This window comes from Battus philenor, unplaced genomic scaffold, assembly GCF_028537555.1.
Source record: "Battus philenor isolate CCGP_79_NKW_IND1 unplaced genomic scaffold, ilBatPhil1.0.hap1 SCAF_2, whole genome shotgun sequence".
Classification (NCBI taxonomy): domain Eukaryota; kingdom Metazoa; phylum Arthropoda; class Insecta; order Lepidoptera; family Papilionidae; genus Battus; species Battus philenor.
The window spans coordinates 16,829,570-16,851,062 of record NW_027181682.1 but is presented as its reverse complement, the minus strand read 5'-3'; the positions used below and the strand labels follow the sequence as shown (position 1 = coordinate 16,851,062).

Below are 21,493 nucleotides of genomic sequence, written 5' to 3'. Positions count from 1 at the left end.
TAATTGGTACGTTATCAAATAACGTTTAGTTCATAAAGAATACATGCGGCTCTCGTAAATGGTAATTTTTACTTGTAATAAGATTTATTACGCACATAGTTCAATTAAAATATTTCTATAACTATTAAGAAAATTTAACAGAGATAAATAAAATATTATAAACATAAGCATTTGTTTAAACTCTAATAATAATCGTAATAGGTTAGAAGCATCCATAAAAAAATATGATCTGCCTAGCCCACATGAATTTTAAATAGACTTTACGTACCTTTATCCCGTTCGCTGTCTGTGTTGATTAGATATATTACACTTATAAATTATCACTGATTTTCGAAATAAATTGGAAGTAAACACAGGCAGTAAGTAAACGTCTGCAAACTGCAAATTCGAACAAACTGCGTATCTAGTGTTGACACCGGTTTCTCATCACTGTCAAATTTACTACTAATCGATTTTAAGCTCAAGTTAGGTTCCACGCATATTTAAATAGTGATTTATATTTTAATATAAAGTTTACAATAGATATCATTAAAGTAATTAGTTATTGGTTTAAAAAAATGCCCTTATTATGTTCTAAAATATTTTAATATTTTACATTCGATTATATATCGATATTAAAACGGTTCCCTGAGAGCAACCGTAGACGAGTTGAACGTTTCCCACTTTCGCTTAGGGGTGGGGAAGTCGACCAATCAGGAAAGAGCAAGTGCTCTGAAAAGGTGGCGTGATCTCTACGTCACTTGTTACATATATCTAGGCAGCGAAATACATGCGGACGTTTAGATCAATACTTTACAAACGCTCGGAATTTGATGCAATTTACCCAAATTAGTGACATAATACTGAGCCGACGAAATTTATACTGATTTTGTACCTTCATACATATTTTGTTGTTGTTATATCTTAAGCCCAACGCAAAGCTTCTAAGCTAAGCGATAAATTAACCAAACACAGAGTAAAAAATCTTTTCAAGTAATTTTTTATACAATCATGTATTTTCATAAATAAAAAATAAGTAAAAAATTAATTAATACAATTTTTAGTCAACAAAAAACACATGGAATGCAAGGATAGTAATAGATGACTTCTTGTAATATAATGTCCGAATGGTTAAAAGGACACTAGCAAATCTTTAAAAATACTGTTAACTGTTGCTTTTTTTAAAAAAAATATTGCTTTTGATGTAAAAATTTGATATATATCTGTAGAAATGTCAAAAAGTCTTTAATTGTCTTTAAAAGGTGTCAATACTTAAAGTTTTTAGTTTTTAGACGTTTGGTTTAAATTGTGAAATTTTTAGCGATCATGTTTAAGCAATACAGTGAGCTTCAGGATGTGGTTTCTTTGATGATCTACTGCACATCAGACAAATCTTTCCTGCTGCTGAAGGAGACCAGCGGCGAATACTGGATACCTTCAACCAAATCTGAGAAAATTTCTTGGAAAATGTCCGCTCATAACATGCTTTATGAGGTATATTCGTTATAAAAGTTATAATATTAAGGAGTAAAACTTGTAACTTGTACAATTGAATGTAAAAACGAATTTCGTGTCTACAGCCCCTTCAAAAGCTTTTTAGTCGTTTCCTTCTGTTACTCTTGAGTCGTATAAGCAAAGTTTAGGTAAGGTGTAAACATAGCTGCCACTTGAACCTGCATATTTTATCAGCTGTTTAACCCATGAGTCCCGGCCGACGCGAAAATAATCCTTTTATTTATAGACGACGGACTTTGAAAAACGACTTAAGTGTATCAGGACTACAACATAAGCGCCACGCGACTGTAAATAGCTTTAACCTTTAAAAAAAATATAAGGATCCGTAATGGCGTTCCGTAGGAACAGTCATACGGACGACTTCACTCGACATTTTTTTTTTTACAATTTAGGATAGAGAACCTCTTTTAACGTTTTTTTTTTAGTCTTGTAGCTTAAATACAGGGATTTTGTATGGAACAGTCCTTTAGCCTTTTTCACACAAAAAGGTTTTATTTCAGTTAGAGAACACGCCTTCTCAGGTTCAGGGAAGTGGTTGAATGTGGGCAGTGCAAGATCGGTCATCATGGCGATCTTTGGGGGAGACCTATGGCTTGCAGTGGGAATCTATCAGAGATTTAGTGTATTATAAAGTTGGTACTGGCTGAACCATTAGAGCGATGTAAGAAAAGGACTAATATATAGCTACTCCCGCTATGTAGCAGTAATCGTGCAATGAAGTGCACAGCCCGCTGATAAATGCGCATGCGGCAAACAATGCGAATTACACAACTACCACCGTTAATACACTCAATACGTGTTTCACCTCTCCACGGGGCATCCTAAGGAGTAATGTTACACCGATTAGTGCTATGCGGTGAACTTCATTGTACGACTACTGCTGCATAGCGGAAATAGATATATATTAGTCCTTTTCTTACTAAGGATGGACTTCCGCAAAGTAACGCCTGAATCTATTAGATACATTAGAGCGATGTTTCTCGTTTACCAGCTGTTCGGACTGGAGAGCAGCTCGCAGTGGTCACCGCTGCGCGTGTGCAAGGTCTGGTTGCCCGACCACTCCACGCCCTGCGTTTACCACGCCATCTTCAAGTTCACCATCAGAGCTGACGCCAAGAAACGAATGAAAATTAAACCCGTTCGTAGTTCAAATATTTTTAATGACTTTTATATTTTATTTTGAATTAAGAATGTGAGGATCTGCAGAAGAACCAAGGTCTCCGATGTAGCTCGAAGGATTGCTCATCTGAAGTAACAGTAGACGGGGGACATTGTTTGATCGTAGTCACTCCATGGACCTCCATCGACCTTCCTTTACGATAAAATAGTAGTACACAGTGGTACGAGTCAAGGCTTCCAAGGGAGGCCTCGCGCTTGGCTAACTTAAAAGAGATCTTAATGTAGGCGCGCCCCCTGTGGCGCCCCCTCAAACCTGTAGAATATTCAAATGGCATTTAGGCATAAAAGAGCGTCTGTTCAAAAAGAGCCCCCGAACGTGGCTATCGATAAAAGTGGTTTAGGTCAGAGCTCCGCAACCTTTTCTCATCTACGAAACACTAAAACCTTAGCTAGAATTTCGCGGCCCACCGAAAGCTAAATTCGAGATACGAGTGAACATGTCAAGTGACATGTCACGGCACACCAGTGCGTCAGGGTACACCAGTGGGTCAGAGCACACCAGGGCGCCAGGGCACACCAGGGCGCCAGGGCACACTAGGGCACCAGGGCACATCAGGGCGCCACGGCACACCAGGGGGCCACGGAACACCGGTTGCAGAGCACCGGTTGAGGTTATTCGCCAGCTTGTATCCTGAGCTGTAGCTTATTATGTATAAAAAAAAACGTATTTCATGTTCCGCAGAGCGTAAGGTTACGTATTCAATGGATTCCCGAAGCGGAGCTGGAGAGACTGCAAGCGCATTGCGTTCTTCGCAGCCCAGAGCTGATGGTGTTGGCTAAAATGCTCGTAAGTGATACCATCAAGGATGGTGAAGTGGCGGTGAGTAAGATTAGATATTTGTTCAGTCTTTAAATATATACATATATAAGATAAGAAGTTTTTTGCTATAATAAAAGCAAGTAACAATGGTATGCAAATTATAATACAGCATCTAAACACGGATTATAATGGTATCCTTATATGTGTACGTGTGGGTGTATGTTTGTGTGTGTATGCGACTTTTTTTTCTTACAAAATCTTTGTTACAGAAGTCACTAAAGGTCACCTTAATTTTTAACCCAAAAAATATGTACGTATGTATAATATTAACCGAGGAAATTAAAAATACCTAAAATTAACATGTCATTCACTACACACTACATAGATTACAAAATAACAATCATTTAAATTCATCAAAATTAAGGTTAAGGATTATTCAGACAACGTTAATTTAATAAAAATGCCATTTATATATATATATCTCTTCGTACTTTCGAATAAGCCTCGCTAAATACGTATGTAAATATGAATTTATACATAGACTGCCAGATTCAGAATGTTGATTCTGTCGAAAACAACCTGACAAGAAACTCCATAGATATTCGGCTAGAAAAATAACGTAATTAAAGGTAACAACGTGTTCATGTCAAACTGCCGCAGGACATGGAGAAGGGGCAGCTGATAGAAGTGGGAGAAGAGAGCGTGATTATCAGCACAGAGGTCGCTGGTGGCGCTGCAGCGAATACATCGCCACAATGTCAGCTGCTAGCTGCCGCTAATTACACGAAAGATGGTTAATTTACATTCATCTTTTTACATTATTTTTTAAGAATCATATCACACACTATAGATAAAGTGATTATGATTTTCTAACTGTCACAATTGAATCTTTAAAATTTTATCGTAAAAGTCGTGCAATAAAGTGCACCACCCGCCAGACCGCTGATAAATGCGTATCAACAAGTAACATAACTCCTGAAGATGCCCCGCGGAGGGGTGAAACACGTGTTGAGTAATTAGGCGGTTGCGGTTGTGTGATTCGCATTGTTTGCCGCATGCGCATTTGTCAGCGGGCTAGCGGGCGGTGCCCTTTGTTGCACGACTGCATGCGCGGATGTGGCTAAATATTGGTCCTTTTCTTACTTAAAATATTAAATGCTTTTTGAAGATAAATTAGTTTTATATACACATTTATGTTATATATACATATATTCTTAGTTATACACATATTTTATACGATATTTCAGAACAGGTCCGACTATTCCGTGAATTTATGACACTTAACTTCCCCGCCCTGTACATGAGCATGAATGTCTTCACTCAGCTCATGCTGGACGTTGGCTGGCAGCGCGCCTGCTGCCCTGGCCTCTTCAGGTAACCTTCAGGTTTATTGATCTGTTAAGTTCCATTTCAATATGACATACATGATCGCTTGAAGGCGACATACTCTTATTCAGACGACAAAGGCCTTTCGAAATGACATGTCTTCTGTGTAGTATTGGACTTCCTGCTCTATTGTTAAGTTACTGGATAAATAAGTTTCTAATCAGATTAATACAACCCAAACCATGCCCCCTTCTCATAAAAGAGTTGATATCTTCTTCTTTTCAGCCGATGGACGCCCACTGCAGGCATAGGTCTCTCTCAAAGATCAACACGATGACACTACGCTACACGCATCCAGCGACTTCCCACGATCTTAACTATGTCGTCGGTCCACTATTGGGGAACCTACCCACGTAGCGTCTACCGTCTTGTGGTCGCCGCTTGAGAATCGGTTGAACGAGCGATGAACCTCGCCTATTGCCATTTCAGACGTGCAAGTCTACCAGCTACGTCGGTGATCTTAGTTCTTATGCGAATCTCCTCATTTCTAATTCGAAAATATGTTACATTATATTAATTATTAAAAACGTACCGGTTACCACCTTTCGGCCCCAACAGCCATCGGTTGCACGAGAGATGTGCACCGCCCGCTGCCACCACTGCCTACCAGACGTCAGACGAGCAATTCTTTGACTTATATCTGTGATATTGGTTCTTCTGTAGATCTAATCCCTTAAAGCATTCTACGTTGCTCTCTGGGTGACCTTGAGCCTTCTCATGAGGTCCGTCGTATCTAGGATATTTAATGGAATCAGGCGTTACCTTGTGGAAGTCCATCCTAAGTAAGAAAAGGACCAATATTTAGCCACTTCCGCACATGAAGTGATAGTCGTGCAACAAAGTGTACCGCCGGCCAGCCTGCTGATAAATGCGCACGCGGCAAACAATGCGAATTACACAACTGCCACCGTTAATTCACTCTAGGATATTATTAATATTCTATCTAGGATACTGAAATATAAAATAACCTACATTCCGTGTCCATTTTTGCATCATAAGAGTGGCATTTTGAACAAATTGGCTTCGATTAGTTTTCGTGACCTCGCTAGTGGAACCAACAGCCGGCGAGACCGACAGGTTCTCGATTGACGGGTAGACACCCTACTGTGTGGAACGATGACATAGTTAAACATCCCATGAGGATGTCGCTGGATCGTGACGATGCCTTGCATTCGGCGCCTGTAGGCTGATATGATGACATATTGATAGAAGAGTTTGGCAAACGCAGGTCAGCAGATGTTAACAACCGCGGCGGGCTGTCGTTCCTGGAGTTGCTCCTGTGGTGTGCAGCATCAGAGCCTGCCACACAGCACAGTGGATTGCCAGCAGAGATGCGCTGTCGGTATATCTTCAGGTATATGCTAAGCAACCGTAAAGAGTTCTTTGTATTAACAGTTGTTTTTTTTTTAACAAAAAGGTTTTTTTTATATAATTTACGTAATGACTTTTTGGGAAAAGACAGAGTTTACCTCGTGCACCTAGTGACCCTAATGTGGACCAGACCGTAGGGTTCCTACTCACCTGCTGTCCCGTATTTGTCGCGTTAAGGGTTGAATGCCAGTCTCGGTGGCACGAAAACATAGAATAAAGGAACATTAATAACGACCACGACCACGATAACGACAAGGACGACAACGACGACAAAGACGAAAACGACAACGACGACGACGCCAAGGACGATAGCGATGAAGACTACGACGACGGCGATGACGACCACATCGACATTGACGACGACGACGATAGCAAGGACAACAACAACAACGAAGCTACTTACCGTGTGGCTGCAAGAAACATGACATTATATTTAAAAAATTCTCTCTACACCTAATGTTCTCTATACATAAAATATTATTGTGTACCCCATGACCGTCAGGTACTATGACTGCGACCGCGACCAGAAGCTCCAGTACCTGGAGTTCAAGGACCTGGTGGCGGCGGCGAGATCCTCGAGGCAGTTGGCGGTGGATGCGCTAAGCGTGCTGCGAGATGTGGACCTCTGTTACAAGTACAGACTTTTAATTCAAACCACACTCTCCAACGTCTCCTTTCCTCTTATTATTCCTGGGATCATGCTAGTCAACACTAGGAGATTACAATTTCCTCCCAATCTTACCCTATTCGTTATAAAAACCGTGTAGACACCATTATCGTCATGACTACCACGACATTATCACGGCTGCCCTACTAAAAGTTCTCTCCACTTCGCAAGGATACATTCAGGTGTTTTCTAGGCATTACAGTAATGTAATACAATTGCAAGGCACCGTGAAAAACTGGCTGTACCAAAGTATCGACAGCAAAAAGTTTCTAATTCATTTGTAATAAATGTAATCAGATTTTTTAGGAAATTCCGCAAAATATTATTGTATTACCATTTACAAAATTTAAGCGCATATTGAAACTAAATTGACAGAAAAAACATTTTATTCAATAAACGAATATTCAAATGACAAGAATCCTTGATTATTTTGATTTCATTTAGTCTATACCTGATAAAGTGTATACGTATAAATCCATTTTAAACTGTGTTATTGTGGAGTTTCCTCCTGTTTCTTCTCCGCAATTATAACACCTTGCGAAGCAGAGTGGGTGACAAAAATAAAATAGATTAATAATGTTGAATATAATAATTTTATCATCGTCTTCATTGATCGCAGGCAATTGGGCTTGCAGCCGAATGCACAGCTGTCGCAGTCGGATTTCCTGCGCTCTGTACGGGAGTTGAGAATACGCGGAACCAGTTCATTGCTGCGAGCACCGAGGAGTATTCTTGGCTACATCATAGACCTGCAGTGAGAGATAATCATAAATTCATATATTAAAAACATAGGCTTAGGTCCTCATTGACGAGATCAAGTCGATCAAGGAGCATTTGAGGAGATGGATAGGGTCATGTTCGGAATTTTTCTATTAGCTTGCATAAGGAGATTCGGTGAGGAACGAAAGTAACGGGTACATCCCAGAGAATGGGCAAATTGAAGTGACAGTAGGAAAGCTACATAGCCTGAAAAACAGATGACCGCTTCGGTCTCAAGAAACAAGACTACTTTGTTAGGGTCGTTAGATGATGTTGAAAACTCAGGTAGCTTCTAATCAAATTTATTGGAAGCATATGGGAGAGCCCTATATATACCTTCTTTTCATCGCCATCCTTCGCCAATTTTTTTTTAATTATCTTATATTATCTTATACAACCCCTATTTGATATTTCAGTAAAAGCATTTATTTACAATTCTAATTTTTAATAACGTCTCATTTATATATCACAGTAATTTCCATCGATTTTAAATTCTGTTTTGCCTTTCGTATATGAAGTTTGTCTTTGAAGCTAATACAATTTGTCACATGTACAAATATTAAAAAGTAAAAACCTGTTCAGGGATCGTGAATCCGTGGACATGACACCGACAGGAAAACCTGTTGCATACTCTGGTAAGTTGCACAATGCCAACCAAGTAATTTTTTATCTTTGTTAATAATTAGATGTTCCATGGTCGTTGGGTTTGAAAGGTTCTCAACGGACCACGAGACGGTAGACTTGACGTGGGTGACCCTTCCATCACCCTTCGGCCCACTTAAAACAAAAGAATTTTATTTCAGTTCGGATATACAACATCTGTTTTTATAAAAAGTTAATATTAACCATCAATAGTTAAGGTTGCGAACAGCGCATGGCCTGTCACCGTGGCGAACTTTATAAGTAGCCTATACCTTACAGTTGGAGTCTAACTGAAAAAAAGGACGTTCAAGCAGAGTTTGTACGACCAGAAGTTATTAGCCTGTATCATTACAAGAAAAAAAAATAACTTAAATATATGACTTTAATATAAAATATAGAAATTACTGAGCCATCCAACTGTTAAACGATCAAACCGTCAAACTCATTGTTTCAAGGCGTTAGGTTCTCCGTAATTTACAATTTATTTTCTTATGAAATTTCTATGAGATATTAGGGAAACTTAAGAAAGGATGTAGAGATAGAATTAAATCGATAGTCGTTCATAAATTATGGCGTGAGAATAGGAAAAAGTGATTTACGTTAATACATATTAAAAGTTTCTCAACGACCCGCGCGTCAAAGAGAGAGAAAGAGAAAGAGTAAATAGTATACATACACCATAATATTTCACGATGGCACGATGCACCGAACACGCAGCAAACAAATGTCCTCGACGCTGGTGGCTGCGACCGCCAAACCCACGTTGAAGTTACCTAGCTACCTAAGAATAATAAGATGATGGAAGGAAGGCGATGAAAGCAAGAAGGAATGAAAGAACAAAATGAAAAATAATGTGATGGAAATAAGGCAAGAATAAAAGAAATTGAGAAGTATGACAGTGAGTGAAAAATAAAGATGAAAAATCTGGAAAACTTATTTGTAAACTAAGACCCCGATTCCAACTAATTAGGGGTACATGAGGTCTTTAATAGCGGGGGCCATAAAAAAATAACCCACGTTGAAGCAAGGGCGGTCAGGCTTGGCTGGCTTCGCTCCTAACCGCTACAGTCACAACACTGTACACCTACACAGGTATAGTTCCTCTTTGTGTAAGCGTCTTCTTTGTGGCTAGAATACTGTTACGTACTCTGGAGGTCCTTTATGCACAAATCAGATGGTCACCCTACTTTAACACAAAGTTACTTTCGATTAGTCCAAACTTATCATCCAAATCGCTAAAGAAATCATTGTCCAAGTAACTTACCAAATAGTCACTTTGTATCAATGATCGTAGATCTTAATCTTATAACTCAAAAACAACACTGAACTGTCTACATGGAGAGTGCACTTATTTATACTACGGAGAAGATTCTAGTAAGTTCGAGATAGTACTCGGTTAGAATTTACGAGAACCGTACAGAAAAATCTATAAATAACTTTAAGATCACGCGTGAGTACGGCACTTCTTGATCCTAGGGTCCCGTGTTTATTGTTTAGAGGGTTCTGTAACTCTTGCTTTGTAATAATACGATCTGTAAGCGTATAAATTTCAGCACACGGAAACAGGAAGTGCGTTTAATATCGAAAAAGCTTCAAAAAGTCTAAACCAGCAAAATGACTGCAAAGTAAAACGTGAACGCTACATTAAATTTAATCACAGTTCCGTTTTAACTGCATAATTAACTATAAACCAACATTAGTATGTTTAATTATCTAATTACAATACAAGGCAATGTTAATTTATTACCTAATAAATTTTAATTGTCAATTTGTAACGATTTTAACGGTTTACAAATCATTGTTTAGTTGTATGAATAATAAATAATTGTAAATATGTCCAGCTAAAGATGATTTTGTCGAGGTCGTATAAAGACGTTGGTTGTAGCCTGCTTTTAACAGGTCCTAATGGAAATGTGACGAGGAGGGAGAGTCATAGAGGAGACCTCGAATCACATAGTCCAGCAAGTAGAAGTGGAAGCGGTTAACATAGCTCTGGGCTATTAAGATTCTGTAGTGGAGACAATGTTCCGACAAGTTCAAATTAGAATGTCCACCCTAAAGATGGAAACAACCTTATAGATGAGGTCCTAAAAAGCTGAGGGGAGACTTCAGATATTTAATGGATTCAGGCGTTATTTTGCGGAAGTCCATCCTAAGTAAGAAAAGGACCAATATTTAGCCACTTCTGCACATGCAGTGATAGTCGTGCAACAAAGTGCACCGCCCGCCAGACCGCTGATAAATTCGCATGCGACAAACAATGCAAATTAACAACTGCCACCGTTAAATCACTCAACACGTGTTTCACCCCTCCACCGGGCATCTTCAGGGGTTATGTTACACCGATTAGTGCCAAACGCAGAGTCAAAGTTCAAACTTGAGGGTTTGGAGTATCGGGGAAAAGTTGCCAGTTTTCAGGTATTCTACGGGTGGCATTTTGGAGATTGTGCAACGGAATTACACAAAATAATTCCTCTATCTCCTTTCTTCCACAAAGGCCTGATTTACGACATCGGTACACGCTCAAAATTCCTTTTACCAGAACTGAGCGTTTTGCTAATACTTTTATACTGCGAAAAGGTGAGGAATGGAACAACCTTCTGGCGTCATTATTTCCAGACAATTATAACTTAGGACTCTTCAAGACAAAAGTGAATAGGTTTCTACGCAAGCATGTACTATCGTAGATCTGGTCATTGCTTAAGATTAGGCCAAACAGAGGTCAAACGTTTTGCCTATATAAGAATACAAAAAAAATGCCGCTGCCAACCTTGTTGGAAATCTGTGTAGGAGATCTATGCCCAATAGTGAACATTCTAAACTGAAATCATAATGGTAATCATCATGTTTACATTTTTAAACTAGAGGTTAGTGAAGCAGCAGGAGTGTCAAAGCGAGTGTCAAGGGCGAAGCCGCAGTCCGCGGAGGGTCGGTACTCCGTTCGTGAGCGCGGAGATTACGCCCTAGCCGCGTGTGTGATTCGCCTTCAGCGTGGCGCAGCCCCTGACATCCTTCGCCTTGATTGCTACGAGGGTATGGAACTGTTTTGATACATTTTCCTGATTCCGTGCTGAAATGTTAGGTCGCAATGAGGTGGATCAAAGAAGAGGTAATGGTATAACTATTTAACCCAATATAAAATCCGTAACAATTGTATTAGACAGCGAAGTAAAGTTGCTGTAAGTGTAAAGTTCTGGTGCCCTTCCCTTCGTAGAATGGGGTCATTTAAATATTTAATGGAATCAGGCATTACCTTGCAGAATTTCATCCTAAGTAAGAAAAGGACCAATATTTAGCCACTTCTGCACATGCAGTAGAAGTCGTGCAACAAAGTGCACCGCCCGCCAGCCTGCTGATAAATGGGTATGCGGACAATTCGAATCACACAACTGCCACTGCTAAATCACTAAACACGTGTTTCACCCCTCCACGGGGCATCTTCAGGAGCAATGTTACACCGATTAGTGCCAAACACAGAGCTCTGTGTTTGCATTTAAATATTGGTCCTTTTCTTACTTAGGGGTCATTTAACTTCTACTTTGTGGTCTGAAACCATTTCCATAGCCAGGATAAAGAAAAACGTTAGGACTTTAGTCGGTGCAATTCAATAACCCATCTTTGCTCCCTAATGAGCGAGTTTGCAAAGATATTCTCCAACGTAAAATAGGTAAAAGTGGTCAAACTATAAGGTTGAAAATAGTACAAAAGCAGAACTGCTATCCTGAGAAAGCGTCAGGTAGAGAGAGATGCTGGAGATAATTCGATAGAGAAGGTCTGGAGAAGACGCAGATGAAGAGGAAACAATAGGCGTCATAGGATTATAAGGTGATATATATAGGGTCTTACTGGAAATCATGCTTATGTCCAGTGAGTGTTTCCTCACGGTTGAAATGATGACAATTGATATATTGGATATATTTTTTTTAACTACCTAAAGAGGATCCTCGGCTCAGACCACTACATACAACTAATTTACAGTATTGGGAGGCTGTTGAGCTCTTAGTTCGCATGCTTTGATGCAACATAGAGTGACTATTCTCAAGGACCACCGACGAGGGGACCGCGGCTTGGATTGTCAGTTAGAACTCCGATCGAAGGACCCCTGAGGAGGTCGAACCTCGACATGGTCGGTTGCTACTGTCTAGCAAATAACACTACTATCACTTCGGAAAGAGATTGGAAAAGAAATAGGGGAAGTATAGAAATGAACGTATCTTGTATTTAAACGTGACGTTGGTCCACGCTGTTTTACGCAAACGTTTCTTACTTCTCTGGGACTTCGATGAAATGAAAGTTTATCAGGAATGGGAGACCAGATGTCGGTTATGCGTATATCGTTGCAGAGGATGCGGTGAGTCTGTCTACAATAAAGATGCTGTCGATGTCCAGGACTTCGTTCGAGGTGCTGGGGGCCGGCACCAGCCCCATGGAGACGCTCGCGGCTGTGCATTACTTCGCCTCGGCGATTGACACGCCGACATTAGTACGTAACCAATACGCTTTATAAGAGAGAAGAAGAATAACAGGAGAAGGATAATGGAATGAGGTTAGAACTTTTACCAGCATATTAATATTTGGAAAATAAAAAATGAGGGGAAATTCCGTACCGTGTCTTCGTGTAGCTGAGCTGAAGGTTACTATTGTCTCAGTGAAGTTTTTTTGTTAGTTCTGGAGACTTTAACAGCTTCATCAGAACAGAGTCCACGGAACAGACTTTCCGTGAAATAATCAAAACAGAACCAAACATTACACAGCACACGATCCGGTTACGGGATCCTCCCGTCTCCTAACCTGGAACAGCGAGGGCGATCCGGGGAAGGATTCAGATCCTTCTTGGATTGCCAAGTGGACCATGCTAGCGTTCCAAGCCGTATACACAACAATCACATTTCACACCCTTACACGGGTAGAGTAGGAAGTAGGAAATACTACGTGCGAACGACATTGTGCTAACAAAATGCGAGTGTCTAGTAAAATTTATTTTTGAAAACTTTACGGAGGTTCCTTTCCGTTCCGTGAATTCAGTTCGGACGAAACTGTAAAAGCCTTCGGGCTAATAGCAGTAACTTCAACAGAAACAAAACATCATTAGAAATTTTGAAATCCTTCCTGAGTCAACACCAAGGAGTATATATTATGTGTGAATTGCGTGGAATAAGCTCATAGCTTGATATTAAATCGAAAAATGTCATTCTGGACTAATTTAATTTGAACCAAGTTACTTCCAAATTTATTTCTTCTGTTATAACATATAATAGTTCACTATATTCTGTGACTGATAATTTGTCCCTTCGTGGCGATATCGGTTTACTCCTGTTAAATGTTCACCTCAATTCTGGCCATGGATGCACTGGTTTCAGGTGAAGCCCGCGTATACTTGGGCTCAGCCGTCGGAGCTCCACGCCTTGGGCGCCGCGGTGGTGAAACTGTCGGAGGCCGTGAGACCGATCTGCGCTGCCGAGCCACGACTTCTCCGTCTTAATTCACCGGTCTATGCTATCGGTAAGGCTCATTCACAGAGTACCCCCTTGTTACTATTGTAAATTGCCAAGACAACCATGGACTAGAGACGGATAGAAGATAAAAACATCTTCCATAAAACTTCTAGAAGCTCATATAAGGCTCTGGTTATTTTTCATTTTTATCTATAGAGCTAAGTATTTAATGGAATCTTGTTACCTCGCGGAAGTCCATCCTAAGTAAGAAAAGGACCAATATTTAGCCACTTCCGCACATGCAGTGGTAGTCGTGCAATAAAATGCACCGCCCGCCAGCCCGCTGATATATGCGTATGCGGCAAATAATGCGAATCACACAACCGCCACTGCCAAACCACTCAACACGTGTTTCAACCCTCCACGGGCCATCTTCAGGAGCCATATTACACCGATTGGTGCCAAACACAGAATCTCGTCTCTACTACAGAGCTATGTCTCTTACTATAGAGGTAAGAGAACTGAAGATAGTTAGTTGGACGTGAAAATGAAGAAATATATCGACATTTAATAAGCCGATATAGTACAAGGTATCATAGATTTATTTATAACGAGCTCTTGGATATGAATTCTCAGATTTACGGGAATATACAGGATGATTATTTATAAGTGTAGGTTTAAATGGATGAATATATAACTCATTTGCTGCAAATTAATTTATAGTACATTCTTTTCTAACAATCAAAGGTTTCAGAAATAATAAATAACGTATTGAGTAAAAAAAGCGTTTTAAAAATTCAGATCACCATATAGCTTGGCAGTCGCATTTAAATAGAATAATAAATTGATTAGAAATACATCATTAATTTTATTTTAAAAGAAGGATCTTTTAAACAGGCGACTTGCATGGTAACTTGGGGGCGTTACTAGCGATGGAGGCATGCCTGTGGCCATCAGGAGCTGCACTTCTGCCGGCTGGACTGCTGTTCCTGGGGGACTTCGTGGATCGCGGCGCGTGGGGCGTGGAACTCCTTGCTTATCTACTGGCTGCTAAGCTGCAGCGACCACGTGCGCTGCACCTCGTGCGCGGCAACCACGAGACCAGGGATATTCAGACCATGTTCACTTTCTACACGTATGATCATAATACACTTATACCAATACGATAGTTGTTAATAACCTTCATTAAGGAATTAGAAGGAGATCACCTTTTATAAATACAGCCTGTGTGAAGTAGAACTAGAGCCTATTATGTTACTATACATCCGCCGGAATAAAATAACAGTGTTCCGAGTCGCGGACTTATCAAAAATCTTGACGTCCGCTGGGGCGAGAGTTCCTCAATTACTTACAATAAATTGAAAGAATACCGTCGCATCTCAAAGTTTGTTATAGATGTCGCTCATAGCTAAATCTTACTGTATATAATAAAGAGATTATTCTAGAACCAATTTCCAGAAACTACTTTACGTATTGATTTATACTGGATAAATAAAAAAAACGGCAGTCGATGATGACCGATCATGCTATTCCACTCGCACCAACGTACATACATATTCATTGCGCGCACGCCTGGAGTAGATTTAAATGTGTCTGGGAAGATAGGGGAACCATCGAAAGTGACTGGGGATTGTGGAAACATTATTCGTATAGTATTCTGAATAACATATATAATAGTCAGATTTTATACTATGACGAAAGTAGATTTATAAATAACTAGACTGTGAGGGTGTCTGGAAAGGGGTTGTTACCGTCCTAAGTGTCCGCCAATAGACGAGGCGGTTTCTTATATAATTGTAAGTTAAAATATATGAAAACTAAGTTTTATACTATCACAAATTTGAAACACAATTTTACTTACCTTCACTACCTGTTACCTGCCAAAGCCACCGTGACCCAGGTTGTATAGGCTGGGTTTGCTTATAGCTGTATAGGGGACATATATAGAAGAATTTTCAGCTTATATATTATAATGAAGGTCTGGGCGTCGCGAGTTCTTGGACTATAATTCACACTTTATGCATTAATTATGTAGACAGCTAATAAATAAGTTTCTAGCAGATTTGCAGCGGTGTTCTCTGCGTACCACAATACCATTGCGTTAGCAAGTCATCGGAAGACGCTAGATGGCGCTTGCAACTGGTCCAAGAAAATGTCTTGGCGAGGCGTATATCCAACAATAGACGTCTTAGGGATAGAAGTGATGGTGATGAATCAAGTATTTTTTTAAATGGCCCTTTACATAATTCACACTTTGTGCATGTGAGGTACACAAGGCTCTTATAAGGTACACAAGACTCTCGTAAGGTACATAAGGCACTCGCAAGGCACTTATTATAATTATTATCTTAAATTTTGAACTAAATTTCACAGCGAGTGCACAACAAAATTTGGCGAAGCTGACGGCATCAAGATATGGAACACCATAAACAACGTGTTCGACGTGCTACCACTGGCCGCCGTCGTCGATGACAAGGTTTTTGCACACACATACTCATTCAAACACTTATACATACGTGTTTACAGGATCCCACGTGTACACACACATATATTCCTCATTATTTTTGAACCTAGAGAAATTTAAGGATGCATAGAGATGTTTAGAAGTAGAGCCTTAGGTGTAAGGATAGATCTACATCCTGATTTGAATAAAACACTATTGATGGAAGTAGAACATGACTGTTCCAGACGGAATAATTGTATTTGTAATAGTTACATGACTAAATAAGTTACCGTTCTGATGCACAGCAGTAGTTGTTCGGAGTCAGTTGTCTGTCAAGATGATTATTTTGTATGAGAGATACATAATACCTGCTGTATTCGTCTTACAGCCGAAATAATGATGATGATAAGAAATAAAAATAACAAATAATGTAATCGTTCAGAAATATGCTTTATTTATTTATTCAACTGCGACTGGCCAGTAATTTATGACAGTTCGAAAAATAAAAACAAAAAATTCACGAGCTCTTTCGAATCGTCAATCAACATAACATGTCGGTATTATTAGACCTAAAGGAAGCTACTACCAGCTCGAAAGGCAGTTCTGCTAAGAGCCAGCGAGAAACTCAACAGTTGCTCTTTACAAATGTAGTTTTAAAAAGAGTGCGCGACAATAATTAGCTTCCTATTAGCATTGACAACATTTAATTGCAGGTAATAACATAAGTATGGTATTCTTGGAAAGAATAATATATTTTTTTCAATGTGTTTTTAATATCGATTTTATATCACTCCAGTGACAGATCTGAAATCGATTCTGAAATTTTATTGTACATACATATACCTTGTGCCATAATTTACTTATTTAATTTTCGAAACAAAAGCAGGAGTTTACATCTTTTTTTATTCCTTATATTAACACCGTGTTTATGGCCATTTTTTAAAATAAATCTGAATGTTTTTGCGGAGTAACAGAACATTAATGATGAAAGTTGTGAAATCTATGGAAGAGGTCTGTGTCCAGGCATTGAACATTCTATGGTTGATATGATGAAACGTAATGTCATTTGTGTGCAGGTGTTCTGTTGCCACGGGGGCATCCCCCCGCCGTGGGTTTGCCCGCGCGTGTCCGGCATAGCTCGCGTGCCCGTACCTCTGCCACGTCCCGCCACGCAGAGCCACATGGCATGGGAGCTCCTCTGGAACGATCCCGTCAAGTGAGTTATATATTTAAAATTAAGTTAGAAACGCTATCCTTAGAACAACAGACATAAGATACCCTCGTCATCAATATTCTGTAGTTCCTATCTTTGGCGTCATAAACCGCAGTATGAAGTTTGGTATTAAACGGATTTGGTCCGACCAATTGATAGACTACAACCTCTCGGACTTTTGCTTTAGACTTTTCCCATTACGTTAAATTTAAAACAGAACATAAGAGTTAATATGTGCAAATATATATATATCTATAGCGTTTCAAATATTTGATACAAGATGGCGCTCGAATCGTTGCAATTTCGGACGTGCCGATAGATGGCGCTGTGTTGGCTAACTTTAATAATTTATTTCTTTTTAAAACATCTCACCAGTTTATTTCCTTTAATTAATATACATTTTGGATTATTTATAGTCATGTGTACGGCTTGAAAAGATAAATAAAAAAGCCGAACTTGAAACTAGAATCAAATTGACGTGACCATAATGTTGTATGCAGGACGCTTCCAGCCGGTTTTGTTGGAAATCTATGAAGTAGGCCTATGTGTAACAGTTGTCATCCTGTGGCTTCATTGATGATGCTATGAGGGTTTAAAACCTCTCTGTCAGTCCAGGTTTGAGAATAGCCCACAACTAATTCTAAAACATCTAGAAAAAGGGTTTAGCAAATTTATCTTTCTCTCATACATCTGAAGCACAGTCTCTACTTCTCATGAATGATCATCAAACACCTCTCTACCTCTTCGTCTTGTTGTCTTCCCACTTCGTCGACTCTTGAAGCTTTCAATTAATATACCAGAAGAATTTTGACTGCCGATGATGACTTAAGCATCTCTACGCCAGGTCATCTAGAGGGTCAGATTTGGGGGGATTCGCAGAAAAGCTAAGTTCACCGACGTACTTGTTTGAAGTGGTATTGGGGACGGGGGGGGGGGGGCATATCGGTCGTTAAACCAACAGGCGTTGGGGCCAAAAGGTTCACGAATGGTGACTACGAGCTGATGAACGCGGCGTGTGTAGGCTCCCCAATATGGGAACCTATGCCTTGCAGTGGACATCTGTAATATGATGTTTCGCCAGGCCAAACAAGATAACAGCTTCATTGGCGATGGAGCTGTCAGCAAACGAGGGCTTCGCTGTAAACACTCGTCGAGGCACCGGCCACGTGTTCGACCAGCGAGCGCTTGACCGGTTCCTGCTGGCCAACGGGCTTACGCACGTCGTGCGGGCGCATGAACTGCATCAGAACGGCTTCATGGTAACTATTGACCCTCGCCTGTCCAGAATAAATACCGTCTTTTCATGTTTTACGAGAGGTCGTCATTTCTGATCACTATCAAGATGATGATGATGAGCCGATCCTTATGGTTGTGTCAATAACGCATTACTTTGCATTTGCAAACTAAGACCATCATATATGGCAAAACCAAGGAAACCCTTCACCATGAGTTGGTGACACAGATGTTAGGAATTTTTCAAATAGTCCGAAAAACAGTAACAGTAGAGAGGTACACTAGTATCTATTGGCCTGTTGTTTTGGAAAAAAATTGAAGAACAATTCCACGCAGTTACTCCTCACCAGAACGAGTAAGTTTTTGCCTTTTGACGTCAACTGACGTATCCTTTTATAAATACACACCCCGTAAACCTTGTCTGTACGCTCTGATGTCTTGGTCTACTTGAGATCAGGGCATCTTATATACTGAAGACTTTCCATCTCACCTCACCAAATCCACCGATATTTTAATTACTTTCTATGTGTACAGTGTCACTTGGGCGGCAAACTGATATCAGTTTTCTCGTCGTCTCATTATTGCGGCGGTAACAACGACTCCGGCGTGGTGCTCCTGGAAGATGGGAAGCTAAGACTCATCAGAGTGGTTGACTAGCGCCCACCCATCCACTGTCCAATGACAGCGAACTGGTGAACATCACTAAACAAACCCACTTTACATCCAGACTTCACTGGATGGAAATTCATGGAGAAAAGTTACATTTAAAAATCAATTCCGGTGATAAAACTTTTCGAACTATTTATATGAATTTATTAGTTTTTTTGGTCACATGTGTATATAGAAAAAAAATCCAGAGGAACCCAATCTGACGGTGACGCCATAAAAATTTTCAATACAGGCCATTGACGATTTCGTTTAAACCATCTATTATGGTAAGTAGGCAAAATATAAAATTATACATTATTATATCTTGCATGGTTCTATAAAAATTGTTTATATTAACCTCGCAACTTGTTTCTGTACTGTAAGCATGTAGATTTAATATTTAAGTGACGTCATCAAAAATCAAAAACTAATTTCAATTGTTATTGTAAAACTAATTAAAATAATAAAATTTTATATTTTCTCTATGACTGTACCAGGTCATGACATTTGTCGTCATCAAAATGGCGGACGCACGCTGTAGCAATTTCCACAGATAACATATTTTGGATCTCAATGTTAAAATTCTTTTTTTAAATAAATACACATGGATTTGATACTCCTTTATTTTCTTCATCGATAAAAAAAACATTTGCTGGTGAAAATGAAACAAATGCCTTATGTTACTTTACGCTTAAGTTATTTACACGACTTACAACTAAATGTATAATTACAACTTAATCAGTGGATTAATGTGAAACAATTTTTCGCCTTATCTGTAGGTAGTTTTAAGTTGAAATGAAATTAGTTATCTTTTTTTTAAATTATGACATTTCTGCACATTTTATACGGCCATTTATCTGCCAAAGTCACGTTGACTTCAACAAGCGCATTTTGAAAATTGACGGTGTTGCCAACCTTCAATAATATACAGACTATATACTGTTACAGTTAAATTTAGGTTATAATTTTCTTAAAAACAAATGTGACATTGAACTTATAGGGCAACATTTGTTTAAAATTTTGAGGAGCAACATTTTTTAATCATTATTCAAAAATTACCAATATATACATTGGATAATGCAGTCATAAAGTCAAACATATATGTATATAGATATGCCTGTAATATATGTGTCGATTAATTTGAAGAAATCAGTTAGAAAAGCCTATTGAAAAGAGCCAATATAAATAGATTGTAAATGTTTACAATATAATAATTACAAAAATAAAGTGCTAAACTTATTTTTGAAATTTTACATTCCAAAAGACACGTGTAGGGATATCTATGTTATAATTTTGGGTTGTTAATACCAAAAACAGGTTCTTTTATTCCAATTACAAATAATAAAGCTACTTAATTACTCAAAGTACAGAAATGTCATTAATAATTTATAACTACCCACTGTGCAGTCAATGAGGGTAGTTGAAAAATTGTTTACATTAAATCAAAGTTATAAATAATGGAATTACAATGAAAAAAATAACCTAAATATAAACTCATTTAGCGGAGCGTTTTGCTACCTAAAGAAAAAAATGTTTTTACGAATATTTACAAATCAATGATCTTATATCTATAAATCAACTTACATTTAATTTCTAGCCCATAGAAAAACATTCACATTGGGTTTCACTTAAGGTTATTTAAATGCATATCTTTTTTACTTCGCCACAATGCAAGAGAAAATAAATACTTAATGTGTGAACGAGATGTCAATATACACATAGAAACTAATGTAACAGACAACTTAAGTTATTTTAACCCAATGTACTTTAATAAAGATTATATAGAGGAAACATTTAATGCAGGGATTCCCAAAGCAGTCAATAAAGTAAAACCGATGAACAGATTGTCCATAGCTGGACATAGACCTCACCCACAAATTTGCATACCAGTTAGAAGCTTCTTACATCTAGGGTGTTCAGACATTAACATGGTCGTACAACCTTTTTGGTGGACATGCAACACCAGTGTTTCCCAACCTCCCCACGGGTGGGCAATTTAAAGGGGGGCATTTCGAAAGTGAACTCGACACGAGTGTAACCCTTTCGCTTTAATTATATATGTTACAAAGAGAGACATTAAAATTTTAAAAAGGCTAAGATGGTTGCCAGTTCTTGCCAGGTCTTGGCTTCCACTCCTGTACCTTGTATTACATTTACAAACTACTTGATCAATATGTTAGTAGAATATATCTATATATCATCCAAATGCTAAGTATTATTAAATTGGTAAATGTTTTGTGCGAATAGAAAAAAAAAGGTAGAG

General features: G+C 38.9%; 1 protein-coding gene across 1 annotated transcript; it reads left to right on the top strand.

The window, feature by feature from the left end:
* The first annotated feature begins 1,305 nt into the window (after positions 1–1,305).
* LOC137921995 (uncharacterized) lies at positions 1,306–19,239 on the top strand. The gene is given in 17 exon segments (XM_068764806.1): positions 1,306–1,481; positions 2,464–2,632; positions 3,356–3,487; positions 4,094–4,226; positions 4,681–4,807; positions 6,048–6,173; positions 6,693–6,824; positions 7,477–7,611; positions 8,199–8,251; positions 11,124–11,291; positions 12,602–12,804; positions 13,619–13,760; positions 14,591–14,828; positions 16,067–16,169; positions 17,213–17,352; positions 18,431–18,608; positions 19,117–19,239. Coding segments are annotated over 17 exon segments (2,478 nt in total).
* Positions 19,240–21,493: the final 2,254 nt, after the last annotated feature.